Consider the following 21,519-nt stretch of genomic DNA (forward strand, 5'->3'; position numbering starts at 1 on the left):
CAGGGTTTTATATGTTGAGTTTGTAGAAACCATTTAAAGTCCAGTCCTCAAGACTGCGCTGATGCAGTGAATCAGCCTGATGCAGTCATGCTGAAACCGCTTGTATTCTCCTGCTACATTGCCAGGACCTCATTTGAGGGGGATGTAGTTTCACATGCTGTTAGATATTCTGCAGGGAAATAGCAAGACCCACCTTATCTTTAGAACAAGGAGTTGCCAGGTTTCAAAATGAATACTAATGAATGCTCTAAACTTGTTCTGACTTTTCTCCCCACGCTCCCATCCCATGTGTGCAGTGTGGGACAGCGCCAGCTGGTGTGCCTGGCACGAGCTCTGCTCAGGAAGTCCAAAATCCTGGTTCTGGATGAAGCCACAGCTGCTGTTGATCTTGAAACAGATAAGCTCATACAGTCAACTATAAAGTCTCAATTTGAAGAATGTACTGTGTTAACTATAGCACATCGTCTGAACACAATCATGGACTACACAAGGTAAAGTGATGCTGCTTTTACCTTGCTGACTGTGTGACCTGCACTGTGCTCCATTTAAATGGCAATCTTTGTGTTAGTTGGGTGTTCACTGGTTTGTTTTTAACTGCCTCTGCACAGAGCTGCTGGAATCCCTGTTTTGAGGGGTAGGGTGTGTTTGTGTTCTGGCTTGTGGTGGCTGTGCTTGGCCTGGGGAGCGCCTCTTGTCCCTCTGTCACACTGCTATTGTGCTGTTCCTGCCTGGGCAAAATGGGAAGGGGGGAGAGGCAAGGACAGGAGACTGTTCCTGGGTCTTGCCCTAATTTAGGCACAGACAGCACAGGGAGTCCAAAGGGGCAGATCCTGCCCTCTGAAGTTCATTTGGTGTTCCACTTTCCATCACTTCAGGTTATAGTCCATAGAGCCTCCCTCGTGCTCGGCTGCCTTGCTAAGGTGTGCTTGAGGGCCAAGTTGTTGTCTCATATTTCAGTTTTAGACTCTCATCCCTTTTATCACAGAATGGCAAAGTGACCACTGCTAGGATTTCAGAGTACTCCTGTAGCCCTCTGTGCTGTCAGTAGTGACAGATCAGAGGGAGGAGCGCTGCCAGCTGGAGAACATCCAGCTCAGCTGTGGCAGTGGTGGCACCAGGCAGCAGCCCCTGCCAGGGCTTGGTGACCATCTCTGCAGTGCCTTGCCATCCATGGGAGGAGCTGGAACAGGGTTTTGGCAGTGAGCTGACCACAGACTTGGTGGACTTCCTTGTGCCAGTTGGATGTTTTTTGTCACAGCAGCTGTGTAACGGCAGTTGGTGTGGAGAGGTGCTAAGGGAAGGTTATCCTGGATCTTGCAGGCCCTCACACACCTTGACAAGAAGTGCTGCCAGGTCCCTTCTGGCTGGCTCAGAGTGCAGTCCAGAGCCTCCTCTGCAGGAGGAGATGGGTACCCATGTGCTGTGTCTGCAGATGGCTGCGTGACCATGTGCTACATAAACAATGCACCACACAGACCATCTGCAGGGAGCTGGGGAAGGACAGAGAGAACCTCAGCCTGTTCAGTGTCTTCACTTGCAAATAATGGCTATGCTGCAATCTCTGTCTGTACACATATATGCATATTCACTGGCTTACTGGATCTTCTTGTGACTATTTTTAATTTGTTTTTTTTTTTTTTTTCCCTCTCCTTGTTTTACAGAGTTTTAGTCCTGGAGAGAGGAGAAGTGGTGGAGTGTGGTACCCCAGACCAACTACTTCAGGATAAAGGCATTTTCTATAGTATGGCCAAAGATTCAGGCTTGGTGTAGCAGTTGAACTTGGCTATTTACTGTGGGGAAGAGGGAGGTGATACATTTTGGAGAACTGTAACTTCCCCTGAGCTGGACCGAAACACACAGCTGAGTTTCAGACACAGTGAAGTTAGCCAGAGCATGGCAATGGAAGCAACATAAAGATGCAATTTTTTCTTATTTTTTATTTCTCCTTAGTATTGATTTTAGCCACCTCTAGGAGAAGCTCATGCACTGTGCAAGACACTTCAGAGACTCCTAGTTTTTGCCTGAAATCTGTCATTATACTCTCAAATGTACAGCGGAGTGATTCATCAGAGAAATTCAGAAAAGCTTTTTCTTCTCATCTCTTTTATGTTCTAAAGTTCCCTCCCCTTTTTTTTTTTTTGTTTAAAACATTTTTGCAAATGCTAGTTATTTGCTTGTTTGCAGATTCCTCGTTTCATGAGCCATCTATTGTGGGATGCACTTGGAACATTTTGTGGCATAAAGTACTATAGTCCAAAGATTTTTCTTATGAAATAAAATGTGTGCCAGACTTTCTCATTATGGCATTTACTGTACATGGTTAATGCTTTATGCATTGTCCTAAAGGTTTCATGTGTTTACAGCGTAGAGCAGCAGGTTCACTCTCATGTCAGTAGTGCTGATGTGAAGCAGCACAGTCAACTTCAGAGCAGTATTTCAGCCTGTCTGGAATGACAGTCACTCCAGAACCAAACTGTGCAGCAGTTGGTGCGTTGCTGTGTGCTGATCTTACCCCCAGCTCACTCAGGAATTCCGACTGGGGTGCCCAGTGCTGGTGGCACCTGTGGGGACAAGGCTGAGCAGTGAGGATTCACCTCAGCAGAGGCTGCAGGCTCAGGGTGACCTTGATTGTAATACCCTTGGCTTTGGTAGTTCTGTGCTTTCATAGCAGCTCTGCCACATCAAGGACCATTAGCCTTATATCAAAGAAACATGCCCTTCATGCTGCTGCTGTTGACTCTTTAATTTTGTGGGAAAATGTTCTGTTGCAGTTGTTTAAAAAAAAAAATAGCGTTTTTAAAGTTTTGTGTCGGAAAGGTCTAACAATTAAAATGGATCTGGTTTTCAAGATCTGTGTTGAGTTTTCATCTTTTTATGGTAAGAAAAAAGGTACTTTTCTAATGTTCTGATTAGTCTTATTTTAAAGGAAAATGCTGGAAGAAAGCAAACTAAGTCAGATGGATCCAGATACTCAGCACTGAGAATGTGGACTTCTGTGATTGATATTGCTGACCTTAATACTGACAATTGTTGTCCTTAGACTAAAGCTATTTATTTTTTTGTAAATTATGACTCTCTGATATTGAATAGACTGAAAATTTCTTTGGTATTTTTTTGTAATGACAATACAAATATTTGCAAAGAACTTGCAGTAAAAAATTGTTTGAAAGAAAACATGTTATTTCTTGCCTTGTGTTTGACAAAGGGTTTGCTTTGTCAGTTCAGCTTTTTGCCTTGAAAGTAGCAATTATTGGTCCTGCTTAGACTGATCATTCTGCTTGGCCTGATGTCTGGGGTTGTTAGGGTGGTGGGTAAGAAGCCATGAGAGTAGGTAACTGTGCTGCAGTAGGGCTGGATTGTTTTGTGGTTTGCTGAGCAGACCAGGTGATAATGATGGATCAGCAGAGCAGGAGCCACCTTTGTCACCCCCCGTGGTGTCTGTGGCCTGTGTCTGCCACATCTCCTGAGCTTGGTGTCAATTTTCTCTGTGGAAATGGAACGAGCAGGGGCTGACTGGGGAGTTTGGGGATGAGCTGTGAATGAGTTTTTCAAATCCCCAAACACTTGTGCAGCACTGTGATGGACAGAAGGGTGGAATGCTTGGAGCACATGGTTTATAGGAGCAGAGCACAGGGCAGTGCAGGGGGTCTGTGGTAGGGCTGTGGCTCGTGTTGTACCTTAAGGTGGAGATGGAGCTCCCTGCAGAGACCCAGGGAAGGAACTGTCAGCACCACTGAGACACCCTTCCTGCTTGGGAACAGTCATCCTCCAGGAACACTTTGTGATCCTCCCCTTCCACCCCATCCTAGGAGAGCCCTGGCAAGGAAGAGGGAGAGGAGCTGCTGTAGAGTTGAATTTACTGTATCTGATTTCAGTGCACACTGATGTCTCTTGGATGACATTATTTACTGCAACATGGACAATTTCTCACGTCTGGAAAAGCTGATTCTGCCAAAAAAAAAAAGAAGCTCAGGATTTTTAGAAGACCTGCAAAAACCACCCTAATTCACGTGTGTGAACAGAGCTACTTCTGTAAGTGCTCCCAGTCCTGACCCCACGAAGATCCTTTTGCAGTGTGACAGTGATGTGGCACAGCAACAACTGTGCTTTGGGTCACTGGCACCTTTAACATTTCGACATTCCTGTGTGTCTTGTGACCATCTGGGGCACTGGGAACGTGACTTGCACAGTACATGTATGGCCTGAACTTGGTGTAAATCAATGCATGACATTTTTGATTTATTTTCTGGCTTTAGCAGTTTCAGTGTTGCCTTAAACTTGGAATCATGGGACAAGGATTTTTTAAGGTAGCATTTCTCTCCTACATGGTATCTGCAAGTGTTAACTCCTTTATATATTTTGCTTTAACCAACTTCTAGATAACTTCTGTGAGACTTGAGCTCCAGATTCATCACAGTACTTGGATATAGCCCTGGGGACTCCAGCACATCTGAAACATGATGGGTTTTTCATATGTAATTTTGGGAATTGCTTTTCTTCTGCTTTTGCAGCACAACTTGATGTGTGAAAGCTGATGATATTTTTGCTTGCTCTTAGTTTGGGTTAGCTGACAGCAAAATTGTGCCCTTTCAAAGGCTACCAGTGTGAAAGTATGTGTTGATTATTGTCTCCTGTTGCCTTCCCTCTTCATTACCGACTTAGGAACAGAAAATGAGCATTTAAAGATGTTTATAATGGAGATTATGGAATGTTAAAAGGTGTCTGTTTCAGAATTACCCAGCAACACGGGCAATTCTGTTTGGCCTCAGTTAAAAAGGAAAAGTACCTAACTTTTATCTCAGTATTTCTAAATGCTCCTGGTTTTGAGATCCATTGATAAACCTTTGAAGTGCTCATAACTTGTATCTGGGTTTGGAATTGTTTGTCTGTGACCTCAAGTATGAGAACTGGAGAAAGTAGGGGGAAAAATAATTCTCTCTTGGTGTCTGAGCACCAGCAGGCACTGGACCTCGATATCTTAGGCACTTGTCCAGCAGAAACTCTAAACTGTTCTTAACTTGGGTGCAGAAGCCACTGAGCAGCTGTTGGAGAATGAACTGCTGGGTTCTGCCAGTCTGGGTTGATTCTTGCAGCTGGAACTCTCCCATCCTCTCCCCACTGCCCCTTTCTGTGTTATATTTGCTCTACTGAAGAGACCCATTTAAAAACTTGATTCTGTTTTTATTTCAGCTCTCTAGAAAATGGGGTGCTTTAGCAAAAGTCACAGTAAAGAGCAGTATCTCTGTGTGTAATGGACTGTCACATTGTCATCCTGTGAATTCTGAGGTGAGACCTGGGGACAGCTCTGGCCACAGACACTGTGGGAAGCCCAGGAAGCTTTTGCTTCTGTTTTGGTTTGTTAAAGCAACATCTGGCAGGTGACCACGCCACAGGCTCTGCAGCACCAGGGTGGCATATGCAAGAGTCAACTTGCACTCAAGAGGAAAACCAGGAATGAGCCATCAGGTCAACAGGTGAGATCCTGCTGCTTTCCTCGTGTGCTGCAGGGATCAGAGAGGAGGGCACTTCCAACCATGCAAATTCCTTGTGGCCAAATTCAGTTTGGAGATGTTGGTGTCAATGTTTGGACATGCCCTGCTGTGAGCAGCTGGCACTTGGCAGTGGGAATGCTCCAAGCCCTGGGCAGGAGTGATAGATGCTCTGCTGCCACTCCCAGCCATATTCCTGTCCTGCACTGCTGAGCCCCTGCTGGAGCTGGCTCTGCTCCTGCAGAAGGGAGGGAGTGGATCTGATCCCCAGCTGTAACAACAGGCAGCCTGTGCTCTCCTGCTAGGTGGCATCCTGCCTCCTCTTCCCTTCTGCCCCAGTGTTTGTGCAATGCCTGGGTAAGCAGTCCGTAAGACATTTAAAAAATACATCATTTGTTCTGCCTGGAGCTTAGCATCAACTGCAAAGAGTTAAGTTTCCTTGCTATCAGTTAAATTCTTTCTTGCTGTCCATAAAATCTTTTTGGCTTTTAAAAATAATCTGTTATCTTGAAGTATGATGGATATTTGGGCTCCATTTACATTATAAATTAGGAATGCTGTGGTCTTTCTCTTTTGACTTGTTTGCTTTTATACCAGAAAAGTATTCAAGTCCTGACTGGCTCATTTTCAGCAGTCAAGTGAGGTTTTGGTATCTGGAAACATAATGGAAGTGGAATTGCTGAGTTTCCTATGGAAATAACATGTATCCCAAGTTACCCTTTCCATCTACTCACTGCAGTTCTGGCTCAAACAAGCTTTGGTTGAGTGTCAGCCATTTTAGAGAGAAACCAAAATAACTCAATTATGAGGTCAATTACTCCTGATGGTGGTGGGGCTATGGGATACTCCATGAGTGAGTCATGCAAGGCCTGATTCTTCCATCAGTCTGTAGAACAGTCCCTTCTGAGCTATTAAGTGTTCTGGAGTATCCAATTCTGCTATCCGGCCATTTTCCAAGACTAAAATCCTGTGAACATTAAAAGAAATGTAAGTTTGGGGATATACCAGCTTACTTATTATACCAAACTTACTAATTTCTGCTTAGTTTTAAAATAAGTTTCAGTACTTGCTGGTTATTCAGCCAAGCTTTCCAACAGCTTTTCAGCTGGGAAACAGTGCTGGGATAGAAAGGGTTTCTGGTGAGTGACTGTTCAAGTGCTGAGTTTGGGAGGAGGGGTTTTTGCAGCTGAGACTGGAGGGAGATTTGTGAAGGGGTATTGGTGTTTTAGTTTCACAACTCTCAGGTGACCAAGGAGCTGTAGTCATGGTTTTGCTGTCAGTGGAGGGGGAGAGGGCTGTGACACAGCATGAGAGGCACCCTGTGGGAGTAAAGCATCTCTGATTAACCTGTTGGTGCCCTGCTGCTTTAAGAGAGATCCTCCAAACTCTAAAGCAAGGCTTGGAGGTTCAAACATGAAGAGGACAGAAATAATTGCTGTTCACCACCATGGTGGGGTGTCAGTCACAGCAGCTGCCTGAGTGTTCCCCTACTCAGAGATGTCCTTACCTGTCACAGTCCAGGACAGTGTTCACCCGGTGAGCAATTGTCAACACGGTGCTGTCTCTGAACTGAGTCCTCAGCATGGACTGAATCTGGACATCAGTTTCTAAATCCACTGCTGCTGTGGCCTCATCCAGAACGAGGATTTTGGCTTTCTGCAGGAGTGCTCTGGCCAGGCAAATCAGCTGTTTCTGACCAGTGCTGCAAGTAGGAACAGGGATGGTAAACTGAGGCCACTAGTCACTTTTCCTTGGGGTTAGAACAGATGATTAACTTGAAACCAATAATGAAAAGGTGATTGCTCCCTTTCTCTGGAAGGGTGATTGAGGCTTGTGACACTGCAGGTAGGTAACAGCATGAAGCAGCTTAAGGAGGGGAGGGGAAGGTGTTCCTATGGCACCCAGAAGAGACTGCAGGGTTTTAGATACTGCACAAATACAAACCAGCACAATGATTAAGTCTGAAAGGTCTTCCTTAGTGTCTTAGGATTTGATTTCATGCTGCTAAACAGGACAGTAATGCAGCAATTTGCAGTCTGAACATAATTAAAGTGTTGGTTTTTTTTTTTTTTGTTTTTTTTTTTTTTTTTTTTTTTTTTAAGGAATTAGCCTCCTTATCCAACCAGCTCTGTTCTCCTAGCTCAGGGGCTGGCACTGCCCTACCACTGTCCTTCTGCAGATAAAGGTACCTTAGGTTTTCCCCTTGGTCAGTGCACTTATATTCCAGCTGCTCTGGCAAATCTGCAACAAAGTTCTTGAGCTGAGCCAGTTCCAAAGCTGTCCAGATGTCTGCATCAGTGTATTGGTTTAATGGGTCGAGATTCATTCTTAGGGAGCCAGAGAACAAAACTGGATCCTGAGCACAGAGACAGTACAAACAACTCCTGAAATGAATTAAAAAAAATGAGCTCTTGGGTCCTGCCTGCTGGGTGGGAATCTGTGGCTGATGTTATAATGAATGGCAGCTGAACATGGCATAGAGGTTATTTCCAGCTTGGAAATTGCTGAATGTCCCTCCTCTCACAGAACCTTTATAAACCCTTCCCAGGTGCTCAAGACACTGCTCAAGGATTTTGGAAATGAGTTTCATACCTGGGGAATGACAGTGATCTTGGTTCTGAGGTCATGGAGACCTAGTTGGGCAACGTCCTGTCCATCAATGAGGACGGCTCCTTCCGCAGCTTCCACCAACCGCAGCAACCCCACCACAAGGCTGGATTTCCCAGCTCCTGTTCTGCCAGTTATGCCAATCTGAAAAGTGCAACGGGAGGACTTTGGTTTTGATGTTGACTGTTTTCTCACAGGTGGACAAACATGTCGTGTAGTTCCTCATGGCCATTTGATGGGAGACAGCTTTGCACAGATCAGATCTCTAGGGCCGTCTGTGATTCACATAGTCTGGCAGTACTTTCTTTAAATTGAAGCATTTATAGCTTGCAATTGTTTTGTATGAAAAGGAATCACAAAAGCCTTTGAAGGGAAGAATAATTACAAGACTTAGCAGTTCCAACAGGGCCTTGATGTGGAACTAAACTGAAAAAGTGGAATTCCTTTGCTGTAATATGCTGGACAAGGAGTGCAGTGTGGGAGATGGGCTCCTGCTTTCCTGCAGCTGCCAGGTTGCTGTAGCTGGGTGCAGGCAAGGGCTGGATGCCCTGGATCTGGTCAGTGCCCAGCACTGCTCACACTGCTAAAGGAGTGGCTTTTTACCTTCTCGTGCCCGTTGATGGTCACACTGACACGCCTCAGTGCTAACTCCAAACCTGGCCTGTAGCACAGGCTGTAGTTTCTGAATTCAATCCTTCCCTCAGTGGGCCAAACTTGCCCTTGAAGTTTGCTATTCAGAGTCCAGGGTGCCTGAAGAGATGGAAGCAAACAGCAGTGTTGAAGGCTGATTTAAATTACCCAATCAAGTGGCAGTACTGGAATGGGAAGTTCATGAAGACACCTGTGCCAACTGCCCCCCAATCTCTTTGCAGTTTTCAAACCAGAAAAAGGCCTCTAACTTTGATACTGCAGATGTTTGCTTTTTACTTTATCCAAAGATGCGGGTCAGATTTTCTTTACTGAAAATGGGGATGAATGTTTGCTTGCATGTCAGAGTTCTGACATTGAGTGGTTCAATAATAAAAAAAATTATATGCCCCTATAAACAGGACTGTGAAAGCCTCCTCTCTCAGGGCAGCATATGGAGATATAATTTTAATGATTACAGAACAAAAATTACTGCACTGGAGACTTCTGGCAGCTAAAAGGCTATCTAGGAGCCATTACTTATCAGTGAGTTGCATCTGAAGTCACATAATAAATACTCCAAATATGGGCAGGAAATGTCTCATTCCATGAGTGTTAACAAGTGAAGCTATTTTAATGGCAATCCAGTGCATAACTGTCCTAAGGAAATAATGATCAGAGGTTATAAAACAAGTCTAGTCAGCTGGATAAAACCCAAATGCTGCAGTTCTTTAAAGGAAACATGACAAGCCTTTTAGAAGGGGAAAACTAGAGGTTTTTCAGGTGGAACAGAAAAGTTACTCATTGAGTTTGCAGAGATGTTCAGCCCCTTCTAGTAAGGTCAATAGTGGATTAGCTACCTCCTTAGGAGTCCTCAGGTATTCTCTCACTCTCTCCACAGACACACTGTTGTGCTCTATTTCTGTCCAGGAGCGAACCATCCAGTTCAGCACACCAGTTATCTGCCACAGTGGGAAAGAAGCATTAGGGCAGATAACATGAGCCCTGACCTGTGCTCAGGAGATACCTGGTACTTTGTCTTAGTGTTTATTTCTAAAGATCTCCTCATCAGATAATTATATCAGGAATTCGATTACATCAGAAAACCTTAAAATGCTAAAGTGAAAGCCAGGGCCTGCCATAGCCCTTTCAGCATGTTTATAGAGAATGAAATGCTACTGACTTGGATGCTGAAAGATGGTGTAGCTATTTCTTGGGCTATTGTGCAACTAGTCTACAAGCAGGTAAGACAGGTGCTGACTAAAGACCTTGCCTCAGCTGCCCAGGGCTTGCTTTGACTTATATTTTGAGTTCAGGTGCAGGAGGAAGAAGATGGCCCATACATGTGTTTATGAGGTTCTTTCCCTAAGGAGCCATGTGCTCCAGATGCTCTGGGTCTCAGCAATGACAGCAGGATTTGGTAGGAAAAGGCATCTAGAAAGGCACAGAAATAGTTCATAAAAGAAATTAAAATGCAGTTGCTTTTGATAAAGGCAAGCATGGTATTATTTCCACACTGGGTTACCTGGAGAGCATAGGAAAGGGAGAAGCCAGCAGTTCCTGGACTGAGCTGTGTCCTGGCCACGACTGCAAAGAGGGCTGCAAACAGCACGATGCCATTGCCCAGGAATTCCAGATTTGTAGCAAGCCACCTGCAGGAGGAGGGGAGCACAGAGCTGTTGCTTGGTACCCTCTCCCTTTCTCCCAAAACATGATTACTTTACAGAACACTCGTGGAGCTGCTGGGCAGATGTGTACCTGTCAGCAACAGCTCCAGGGAAGCAAATTCGCTGGTTCTCATCCAGTAGGAAATTGCTCTTTGAAATAAACCTCTGCTGGTCTTTGTGAGCACGGATCACACTGCTGCCTTGGAAGGTTTCTGAGATGTGGGAGTAGATGGGTGACCTGCTGGCAGCCTCCATGCGCCTCAGCTGGCAGGAGGTGCTGACATAGAAGTGCTGGTGCAAGGGGAATGGAAGGGAGAGTCATTAGAAGGCTCGTGCCTCTGTGGAGGTACTCCATAGGAAATCTGGGAAGGCCTCAACAAGTGCAATAGTACATACTAACCTCGTGTTACAAAACCTTATGTGCATGCAGGACATGCCCCTAAATGGTGAGGCAGTGTTCCTACCTCTGTTATGTCCTGTCTTTATTAGGAATAATCCTAATTATTCTTAATATTCCTAGTTTGGTTGGGGCAAAGGAGCCAGAGTGCTGTGAACCCACAAAACCTCTACACAGTTTCTCCTGCAGCTGAGCCCATTGCTCGATGGAGAACAGAGATGTACTTGCCCTCCCCTAATGCTCAGTCTTGCCTGGCAAACATGGATACATTAAAAGCAGTGTAGGAATTCTGCAGAAAAGGAAAAACGCTTTTGGTCTTCATGTGATTCACACTAATGGAGATGAGGGATATAACCGAGGTAGGACTTTGTTAGGTATCAGAAAAGCACAAGCCTCTTTGTGAGGGCTCTGGGGTACTTTGGAAGGTGAGGTGATGTGGGAAAAGGACTGACATTACTCTTGCTCAGATGCAACTTGAGATGATGCAACTGATTTCTGCATGACTTCACTCCTAAGAAATGAAAGGAGACTTTCTGCAGGGCCATGGCTGTGCTGCTTCAGCCTCTGCTGTGTGTGTACCTGTGGGCTCCTACCTGGAATGCTGCATAAAGAACAGTCAAGGGCACTATGGCCATTGCTGCCCATGGTGTAGCCACCACAATCACCAGGTAGATCTCCAGTAAGTTGAACAAGAATCCCAGCATGGACTTGAGCTTGTCAGGGATGACAGAATCAACAGCATCCATGTCTCTGGAGAAGCGGTTCAGCAGGTGTCCAATGGGTGTTTGCTCAAAGAAGAACATTGGGGATCTCATGACACTGCTCAGCAGCTGCAGGAAGAGCTGGTGTGAGGCTAACACGCCCCCCAGCAGCACTGCTGCTATGCAGGCAAACCTGCCAAGGGCTGTAAGAGAAAAGAAATTATTATTAATAGGTCTGAACAAACCCACACTGGAGTTCTCCTTAGCAAGATGGTGATTTCCACTTAGTCCTGTAAATGCTGCACCAGTGTGCGTTCAGGAAGGTGCAACAGGAATTAAACCTCTCTTTAGCAGGAATTAAAGCAAGCCTTAGAATTGCAGGGTAAGCTGCCCTTTCTGTAGGGTTGTTACCAGAGTGGCCAAAGACCTAAGCCAGCCTGAATTATTCATTCATCACAAAATAGGCTTGACTGGGATTACTTTAAATTGCTCAGTGCTATTTTTTCTTTTTAAATAGAGTGACCAAAAGTATGTGGCTATTTAAAAAGAAAAATATAAAGAAATGTAGAAGTCAATAAGTTTATCTTCTTTTCTCTCTCTCTTTTATGTGACCTAAGCCAAGATTTCATTCAGTGTAGTAGTGTGGGGGGCAACAATTCAACATGGAGAAGAGCCCCAACTTGAACTTTGATATGATTAATCTATGCAGGAAGGATGAAAAGAGAGAAAAAAGAAAAACCTTTAAGGATGGGGCCAAAAGCCCAGGAAGCTGAAAGCCCAAGGGTATGCACTTGTTTATATTCTGAGAACACATCCTGGATATGGGACAAGGAGGTGGGAATACAAAGAATTAGGTGAGCAACTTCAACACACCTTGAACCACTCCTAAAGCACCAAAGACTCCGAGTCTGAGCTCTGTGTGCTGCTGTGTCCCGTTGTGCACGGGGTCATCTGTCCAGAGGCTGAGCCAGTAGCCCCGGGAGAAGGCCAGGGCCTGCTGGCACGCGCAGGACAGCACCACGGACACGCAGAGCGCCCGGCCTGCCGCCTGCAGGTACGCTCCGTACACCCCAGCACCGACCTGCAGGGAGGCATGTGGGCAACAAGAGGAGGAGAGGAGGTTGTTAGCTAAAAAAAGCAGCTCTGAAGCAAGGAGTGGTTTATAATGGGATTTCTCTGTTATATGTCACAGTCACAGCAACCCTGTTGATTCTTGTTTTGTTTTCCTCATGGATGAATAATGAAGGCATACTTGAAGAAATTACTAATCAATGATTATTATCAACTGATGAATGTTATGCAATAGGCTCATGTTACTTCTGGAATGCACGTAAGGCTTTCTTTGTCAGGCAGTGGTTTTCCTGTGTGCTGGTGTGGGAGAGAGCTGTCATGTTCACACTGGGTGCTCGTGCTCGTGTGGGGGCCTGCTGATCAGGAGAGATGAGGAGATCCCAGTCTGGCTAGTGCTGGGGCTCCCTAAAGGAAAAACTGCCTCTTTTGGGGTTTCTGACTTCTTGCTCTCATTTCTTCTCACTGTAATATGTCCTTGACTCAGTTATAGGGCAAACTTGTACAGCTCAGCTGACTGCCCTGGCTGTGGTTTAGCTGAGGCAGGGAGCTGGCCTGCCTGCCATGGGTGTGTTATCCCCATGGAATGTGTCCTTGCCTCTACAGGAAGGTGCTGTGCTTACCCTGCCGTGCTGAGTTCTCTCTGCCTTGCTTAATCCTCCACTGGTGGCTGCAGCACTGGTGCAGTCTGGGCTCACAGGAATGGTCTCTCTTCCCACAGCAGATTTTACTGAATCACCACTTCAGCAAGAAAACAAAAATCCTTCAATTTTCAGCCACCCATCCACCCTCAAATCCATGCCTATTTTGAGGGCTGCAGTTTTCAGGATCCTGCAGAGTGACCCCAGCCACTGTCTGTGTTTGTCACAGGGACTGGGCTCTGTCAAGCCACCGAGGAGCAGAGGCCTAAAGCATTCACTCTGTGAGACTGCTTTGGGATGAGTCTGACTTTACACCCCACATGGAAGTGATCAGCAACCAAAGGTATCAAGGAGCCTGTACCTGAGCTCTGTTGTGCCTTCTTGTGAAACACAGAAGAAATGTCAGTCAACTTCCACATTCAAGAGCAGCTTTTTACCTAGTCTTGAGTTTTGCTTGTTTGCTCTTGTTATTAATTTACAGATCAATCCCAAACCTGTACCATACTCAGAAAGAGCCTCTATGTAGGCTTATATGGGCTTTTGTAGTAAATTCTTCAGTATCTGAGACTACTTTAAGCTTACCTGAGGGGTTTCTCCTGAGATGGACCACTTCCAGTGGTGATAGTGCCTTTGGTATCTCCCATAGCTGTGAAATAAATGTATTTTTTTCTAAATGCTTTATAATCCTATTTTATCCTATAGAGCCTTTGAAAGACTGGTAATATGGAGGAAAGATTAATTTTAAAAATTGTTTCTAAAGGTAGAAATATCAAGGTGAGGCTTGAAGAATAGCACATAGAATGGGTAATAATTTACTGCTCGATTATTGTCTACTAATATGGATTCAAGAATCAGTTTTGAGGTGATGAGTCAGCTGATTTGACAGCCATATTTTTCCCCACACAAAGCAACACCTTACTGTGATTGGATCTCTGCATTAAATGTCCATAATAAAACAGATGTGATACGAAGGGAACAATTGACTGACACACCTAGGAAGATTGATTCCAGCCCATCTGGGTTACCTGCAAAACCAGCAGGTGCCTTCTCTTCTGCAGTAACGTGTGAACGAAGAAAATCTGCAAAGGCTCCATTTCTCTGTAGAAGTTCTTGGTAGGAACCAGTTTCTGAGATCATTCCATCCACCAGAAAAACAATGTTGTCCACTTGAGGCAAAATGTTAATTGTGTGAGTCACCAGCACACGAGTCTGCTTGAATAAAGAGGGAGCAGTTACAATTGTTCTGCAGTCAGTACTGGTATCAGTATTTCAGGAGCAAATTTAGGCCTCAAAAATTCATCAGCCTGAATGGAATTAAAGGGTATTTCCTTTATTTACATTTCTGAGCGTATTTGCACAGATAATTGGAGGAAAGGACATAAGAAAAGTAATTTTTCCCTAGATAAATTGGCATATTCTGCATGTCTAATATACAGTCAAGCCCTTTGAGTACACTTTATGTCTGATACATTCTTCTTAGGAAGTCATTCTGTTTCAATACAATAGCTATATTCTGATACTTGCAACCAATCCTCATGGAAAGAAAGGTATTTATAATCATATGTTTGTTTTAATTGGACTTTGTAATGCAAGAAATTGCCTTCTTCCTGTTTTCCTTCTATAATGTGAAACTGGATCAAGTGTTTCTAGGCAATTTATAGTATAAATCCAAAAGAGCTGCCCTAGCATTCCTTCTCATGTTTATTATCCAGATAGCTTGATAGCAGAGGAGAAACAAAACACAACCAATGCAAAAAGAATGGAGAAGTGTTTAAGTGATGAACATATGGGTGATGAGAACTGTAAAGGTGCCACTGAACTATTCAAAAGTAATGGGGTTAGATATCATGGTGATAGAATTTGGAAGAGATCAGGCAGCTCTTCTGAACTGTGTTAGAAATAAATCTCAAAAGGAGGGAAGGATGTCGACAGAAGACCAAAGAACTGTAAACTTGCTGTGAGAGTAAGGCTGGCACTGGGCATGTGGTTTGCATGAGGATAAAGGCAGCCTTCCTCTTCCTAAATGAGATTCCCTGCAGGACTTGCAGGTGCTGTGTGGCCTGCAGAGGTTCCCCAGTCCCCCACTGCCACTGCAAAAGTCATTTCTGAGCCTTTGATAAACCGAGCAACTGGACCCTACTGGAAACATTTTGGGGGCTCTGCTAATTAGAGACATTGTGCAAGTGTTTACAGTTCAGGTTCATAGCACACCTTGTCCTTCAGTAAACCACTGGGTCCAAGAACATGTTCAAAAATGTGCTGCCCAACGTGGGCATCGACAGCTGACAGGGGATCATCGAGCAGGTAAATCGAAGCCTTCCGGTACACGGCCCGAGCAAGGTTCACTCTCTGCTTCTGCCCTCCAGATAGATTGATTCCCTGCAAAACATATTGACTCCGTTTATTTCAAAGCTACAGCGTATTTCCCAACTGCTGACTTCCTTTTACACTGATGTTTTATGACTTCCTTACTTTTAAATCAGTGCACCTCCCCCCCTCCCTCTCTCCAAACAGGGCTCTTGCAGAGGCACAGTCTCTTGAACAACTCTTTCCTGCAAAAGAGCACCCAAGAATGACCTGGATGTGTTCATTTTTCTCTTAAACATCTCTTATGTCTCTGCCTAAGCTATCAGAAGGTGGGCTTAAATTCCAGAAATTCCTGAGCACCTGCCTCTTGTGAGTTTGTTTTTTTTTGTGTTTTCATCACAGCTCCCAAAGTTGTAGCTACTCAGGGGTAGATGTTTTAAGCAAGACACCTAAAGTTGTAGCTACTGAGGGAAAACTTGCCCAAGGCAGTACCTTTTCTCCTATTTCACTCTTCTGCCCTGCAGGGAAGGTCTCCAAATCAGGGTGCAGTGCACAAGCCTCTGTCACTCTATTGAACCAGGTTTCATCCATCTCTTTCCCAAACAGAATATTATCTTCCACTGAAGCATTTAGAACCCAAGCTTGCTGGGGGACATAAGCTGCAGTGTCCTATAAAAGTGGAAGAATGTTAGCAAACTTTTCCATAAGCTCAACCTGACACTGTGAGAACCCATCTTTGAAGAAAAGCTCTCTCAGTTGTGGAAATCTGGAATGATCATCAGCACTGACAATTCTCGGAAGGCTTTGCAAAATATGAGTCCGCACTGTTATTACCTTACAGGGGAGTGAACAGAGGTGCAAGTACAGGATGCAATTTACCATGATGACACTTCAGCTCACTGTCAGAGGCACAAATAGAACTGGATCTTTGAAGTATTGCTCCAGTTCCTATTCCCAAAGATCAGGCTCATCTGAGAAATCTGCAGCGCCTTCAGATAATTAAACTTGGACTGATACACACAGCCTGTGTTAAAATTCAGCAGTAAATGGCTTTTTCTCAGGTACCTGATGCTGTGGTTCATACTTTACAGTTCCTGAAAACAGCCTAATTAGAAGCAAATGCTGAGGGGAAGATTCACCTTCATGGTCACGCAGCCATCAGTGGCCTCCAGCTCGCCCAGCACCGCTGCCAGCAGGGAGGACTTGCCAGCACCCACCTGGCCAACCACAGCCAGCAGAGAGCCCTGGGGCACACTGAGGTCTATGCTGGGGGAAAAGATCAGTCTCTTACCACATTTTAGATACACTTTCTGAAAGCAACTAATTGTACTTATTATCAAAATTCTTGCTATTGTTGAGTATGTATCGAGTAAATCCCCAAATTTCATCCCTTCAGACACCTCCAACCAGGAAGTCCTCATCCACACCCCCATCTGAGTTTCACACCTGTGTCCTCACTCGGGAGATATACTAGCCCAAAGCACTGGATGTAGAACACTCCTGAACATCAGAACTTTTCAAAGCTTTTCTTTTCTAAAATGTCAATGCCTTTTGAAATAAGCATGTAGTGATGTCATATATAATATCTACATTCCATCTGTTCTACTTTTTTGCCTTAAATCACTGTAATTTCATATTTGGGTAAGAAAACTGTATAAAGAAAACAGTCTCCATATAATAAGGCAACATCCAGATACAGGCACCTTCACATTTATGTGTTCCTCAACATAAAAGCAAAATTACGTTTTATCTGATTTTGTAATTTTCAGAATTCAACACTGAATATGAAGAAAACTCAGAAGTCTCTGGATATTCCACCCTGGTTTCACTTAGGCCCTGAGGAATTAGTTCATCCAGCATCCACCCTGACCTACAGTATTGAGAGATGACTAAGGATAAGTCTGTACCTTCTAAGACAAGGAGAAGTTTCTTTGCTCCAGCAAAAAGTCCCATTTCTTATGGTGATACTTGCCTGTACTAAAACATGAAGAGAGACAGACCACTTGTAAATGCAAAGATAGCTACAGAAATGTCCCAATTTATGTGATTTTATGTTTCAGTGTGTATTTATGTTACATAAAATCAACCTTCATTATGAAAAGAAGGGGTATATCAACCAGATTAGATTTTATTGTTAGAAATAATGAGGCCAGAGAGATAAAGTGACAGTAAGGGGCAAATATTTTTCTCTTGACTATGGTAGACACCTTGAGTAGAAACTGAACAATGGAAATTACTCCTCTTACAAGACAAAAGTGCTAACATAAAAGCTCACCGCAGCCAGAAGTGTTTCTGCTTGAGCTCTCAGGATTCAGTTCTTCCAGATTCAGAAAAGCTGCTAAACGGTTTAAGGAAACTTTGGCCTGAAATGAGGCAGCACACAGAAGAAAATAAGATTTAGAGTAGAAAGGGAGCAAAAACCCAAAGTGAAGACTCAGTTTGAAGACCCACTTAGAATTTTGACTAGCGCTGCAGATGCTGTAGGCTTAGATGGCCAAAGGCAGCTCTTCCTTCTGTTACCTTTATTTCCACTTATCTTAGCAAAACTTCCATATCCTTCCCTGTAATTCTGGTTCCCTGAAATGGGCACTTTTTCATCCAATTCTTCCTGCAATCTTTCCAGTGATTGCTTCTGTACATGAAAATCTGTGACAGTCTTGGAGTGTGAGAGGGAGATGAATTTCCTAATTTCTTACTGAACAGTGAATTGATTTTTTCTCTGGCCTGGACTAGCAGGGTCTCCCCTATGGAGATTTTGTTCCACCTGTTCTGATTTCTGTGATTAAAAACAGAACTGGAAGCCCCTCTGAGATCTAATGGTGCTTGTACTGAGCTACAAAAGACTTAGGAGTAATTCTTGTTGAATTACTATATTTACAATCTAAATTTTGTCAATATTAAGGAGTCTTTCTGAAAAGCAATGCCACAAAGTACCTTCAGCTGCAAGCCCTTGCACTTCACTATTTCACAGTGGCAATTAAAAATAGCTGATGTGCTGAGCCCTAAGAAATCCCTACCTTTACCAGTTAATGGGATATGTAAAAAACCCCTTATGGCCAAAGGAAGAGGAACAGGGCCTGCAGTTAACCTGGACAGCAGCGTTGATGGAGAAGGGCAGGAAGGAGTGGGCAGTGTTGAGGATGTTGATCAGTGTTAAGGACACAAAGGCCTTCTCAGCATCCAGCACGTGTGTGTTGTCCACCAGGGTGTAGACAGCAAACATGACAAATGTGATCTGAAAGGGAGCAAAGGACAAGCAAACCACTTGCTTCAGGATAGTTCAAGGGTGACAGGCCCTTCAAGACTCTGGGACCCATCTGGTTCAATCCAGGCTATCCCCTCTAGGTGCCTGTCCTGCAGGTACCATAGGCAAAGGTCTGGCATGTTGGTGACAGAACCAAGTTTGATCACTAGATGTTAGTTCTGCTTTAAGGAGGTTTTGGTGCAGCAGTCACAGCAACTTCAGTGACCTCCAGGCAGATATAATCTTTAGCTGTCCATAGGAAAAATCTGTCCAGGTAGGAGTACAAAGAAAAAGGGAAGTAACAGCATATGTTTTATGTAGGAAGGTGATCCACTCACCAGGAAAGTTGATGAATGGAAAGAAACTAGGGATGCTGAGAAGAGAATCTGAGATCTTTTTAAGGCCTGAAGTTCTTGCTTTCGGATTCCAAGTACTTTCTCCATGAAGGTTTTCTCCCAGCCATACAGTTTAATTACTTTAATGTTACTGAGAATTTCATTGGTGAGTTTGGCCCTCTCATCCTTATGTTTCATCTGGGTTTCCTGTAATAAATGTTTGAGTTTTATCATTTAATAAGTTCAATGTTTAATGGTGCAATTATTCTGAAGAAAAATACCTTATTCCTGCCTCCAAGCCCTGAATAAATTTCCCTGCAGTTGAGCTGTGTATACTGTTTTGCTTATGACTCTTCTAGGCTGGGAAATATTTTACTTTTCATCTTCAGAGCTTTATTTTTACTGGCAGTACATAAGAACAACAGAAAAATAGGGCAAACATAGTAAAAAGGCTAAACATCGAAGAGCTTGCTCTAAATTTCAAGAAACTTTGCAGGGTTCAAATCCTCCTGTGTTACTTCAGACAGTCATGGTAAGCATGAATAAATATAAGTAATCTCATAACTCAGTAAACCACTTCATTTTTATGAAGCAAAATGTACCTGAAACTGACTCCTCTTCTTGGTGATCACAAAATTCAGAGGCAAAAGAAAAAGAAATACAGCAATTGCAGTCAAGGCAGATGGCCCTAGAAGCTGCCAGGAGAGAAAAGGAAAGAGAAAGAACTTTTGGTGATGACTAGGCAAGGCTGCTTTTCATTCCCTTGCTTACCTTCCCTCTAATTTGAACTTGTGCATAACATCCCTCTGGCTAAGCCTTTACTGTAATCTTGCCTTTGCCTTTCCAGGAAGTTGTGCTGGTAAGCACTGTGGATTGTTAACTCTCCAAGCCGGATAACTCCTGTCATCAGGCTGTGCTGAATTTATTCGCTCCCTTGTTAGGAACTAGATCGGTGCTGAAGGCGATCCAGAGGCACGCTGGCAATTCAAGCCATTCCCGGCTCTTCTCGTCCTTCCCTGGATGCGTTCAGAAGGACATCTTGTGGCTGCCCTGAGTAAGTGACCCCAGACAACACCAGGTTTTCCTTAAAAACAAACCCAAACCCTCAACCAAGTATTCTTGCAGCATAAATAGCCCAGCTTGTCTGCATGAGATGAAATGGTGGCATTGTTCTGTGCCATTATCTTGGGACAGCTCCTGGATCCCAGGGCTCATAACAATTATGTATTAACACTTGTTTTTCATGGGTTAGTTACATCTCCCTAGGGATGGCTGGAGAGGGGAGTAACACAGAGTTACAGGTATTGTCTACACAAAGGGTCTGTGAACACCAGCAAAGAAAGTGTAATTATGCTTCAACCACATTCAACTTGTCAATGTCATTAGAAAAGGGATGATAACTTCACAACAGTCTGTACCAAGGCTACTGATTTTCACAGTCACAGCATCCTGCCAGGCACGAGGCACAATCCATCCTGGGTAATAAAGGAAGGCCTCAAAGGCCTCTGGAAATCTCCTGTGAATCATCTATCTCTATACTGCTCATATTTCCATTGGCCAAAACCAGGGACTAAACAATAGGGCTCTGTACTGCTGAGAAAATACTGTACATTGATTTAAAATGGATCTTTTAGATTACCATCCATTATTTCTAATTCAGGTTTTGCTCTCTCCTTGCTGAACTCCTTGATATCAATGAAATTCAAAGTATCCAATACTCTTTCTGAATGGCATGTAACTTTCCTTCAAGCTGTTTCACTTGTCTTGTAATCAGGCTTCAGGATGAAGCATGTCAAGTTGCTATTTCAGACCATTCCCCATTATGATCTGGGACTGTGCCAAGGAGCTGGAACTGGCTACACTGGGCAACCTTTACCTTTTGGTTGTAAAGAGAGGTGACAGGGAAATCTGAAGTATAAGTTTATGAGTCAGCTCACAATAACCATACTCACAGTCTCCTAAAAGGGACTAAATGCTGAAAACACAGGTGAGAAGATGAACTGAAGGGTCAGACAAGGATTCTGTATCAATAAAAAATATCTTTCAGAAAGAAAAGTGAATCCACCATGCTACAAGACTAAGAAAATATGGCAATTTCATGTAATTCAAACTAGTAAGTATAATTTTGAAACCTCCTTTTTCCTTTGATATTTAGAATAGAAAGGGATTGATAAATACTGTCATATATTACCTGCCACAAGAAGACAAAGCAGATGATAATCCGAATAGGAGCCAGCCAGGTCCCATTAAAATAGATAATCAGATCCATTAGCTTTTGCACATCAACAGATACCAGATTAACAATTTCACCTGTGGTTGCTGCTTTCCTTGAGGCATTTGACATAACCAGAATCTAGGCAGGGCAGAGAAGAAAGAAAAGACATTATCAAACAACAGCTTTGGTCCAAAAGTCAAACAACATTCTTTTCCTCACAG

The 21,519-nt window shown here is 43.9% G+C and overlaps 2 protein-coding genes across 8 annotated transcripts in view; one reads left to right on the top strand and one right to left on the bottom strand.

Moving 5' to 3' along the window:
* ABCC1 (ATP binding cassette subfamily C member 1) overlaps positions 1-2,850 on the top strand; it is a 46,027-nt gene extending 43,177 nt beyond the window's left edge. For both annotated transcript variants that reach the window (XM_053957165.1, XM_053957166.1), the window contains exons 30-31: positions 297-491; positions 1,662-2,850. In XM_053957165.1, coding sequence (XP_053813140.1) covers positions 297-491; positions 1,662-1,770 — 304 coding nt within the window. In that variant the 3' untranslated portion in view covers positions 1,771-2,850. The remainder of the gene's footprint in view (positions 1-296; positions 492-1,661) is intronic.
* ABCC6 (ATP binding cassette subfamily C member 6) overlaps positions 1-21,519 on the bottom strand; it is a 28,851-nt gene that overhangs the window by 1,646 nt on the left and 5,686 nt on the right. The window contains exons 10-32 of one of the 6 annotated variants that reach the window (XR_008433682.1): positions 21,275-21,436; positions 19,686-19,778; positions 19,087-19,290; positions 18,593-18,739; positions 17,780-17,867; positions 17,412-17,481; positions 16,644-16,770; positions 15,997-16,173; positions 15,409-15,576; positions 14,223-14,406; positions 13,780-13,843; positions 13,180-13,297; positions 12,362-12,569; positions 11,381-11,691; positions 10,482-10,681; positions 10,249-10,375; positions 9,584-9,685; positions 8,700-8,846; positions 8,082-8,240; positions 7,679-7,845; positions 6,997-7,191; positions 6,224-6,456; positions 3,841-3,948 (exon numbers count right to left, since the gene is read on the bottom strand). Coding sequence is in view for 5 of the 6 variants with exons in the window: in XM_053957168.1 (XP_053813143.1) it covers positions 6,348-6,456; positions 6,997-7,191; positions 7,679-7,845; positions 8,082-8,240; positions 8,700-8,846; positions 9,584-9,685; positions 10,249-10,375; positions 10,482-10,681; positions 11,381-11,691; positions 12,362-12,569; positions 13,180-13,297; positions 13,780-13,843; positions 14,223-14,406; positions 15,409-15,576; positions 15,997-16,173; positions 16,644-16,770; positions 17,412-17,481; positions 17,780-17,867; positions 18,593-18,739; positions 19,087-19,290; positions 19,686-19,778; positions 21,275-21,436 (3,327 nt within the window). In the remaining variant the exon portion in view is untranslated. Of the gene's footprint in view, positions 1-3,840; positions 3,949-5,160; positions 6,457-6,996; positions 7,192-7,678; positions 7,846-8,081; positions 8,241-8,699; positions 8,847-9,583; positions 9,686-10,054; positions 10,158-10,248; positions 10,376-10,481; positions 10,682-11,380; positions 11,692-12,361; positions 12,570-13,179; positions 13,298-13,779; positions 13,844-14,222; positions 14,407-15,408; positions 15,577-15,996; positions 16,174-16,643; positions 16,771-17,411; positions 17,482-17,779; positions 17,868-18,592; positions 18,740-19,086; positions 19,291-19,685; positions 19,779-21,274; positions 21,437-21,519 lie in introns of those variants that run through there. The other 5 variants (XM_053957168.1, XM_053957169.1, XM_053957167.1 and 2 more) reach the window with 5 other exon arrangements.

Source organism: Vidua chalybeata, chromosome 16 (genome assembly GCF_026979565.1).
Source record: "Vidua chalybeata isolate OUT-0048 chromosome 16, bVidCha1 merged haplotype, whole genome shotgun sequence".
In the NCBI taxonomy this organism is placed as follows: Eukaryota; Metazoa; Chordata; class Aves; order Passeriformes; family Viduidae; genus Vidua; species Vidua chalybeata.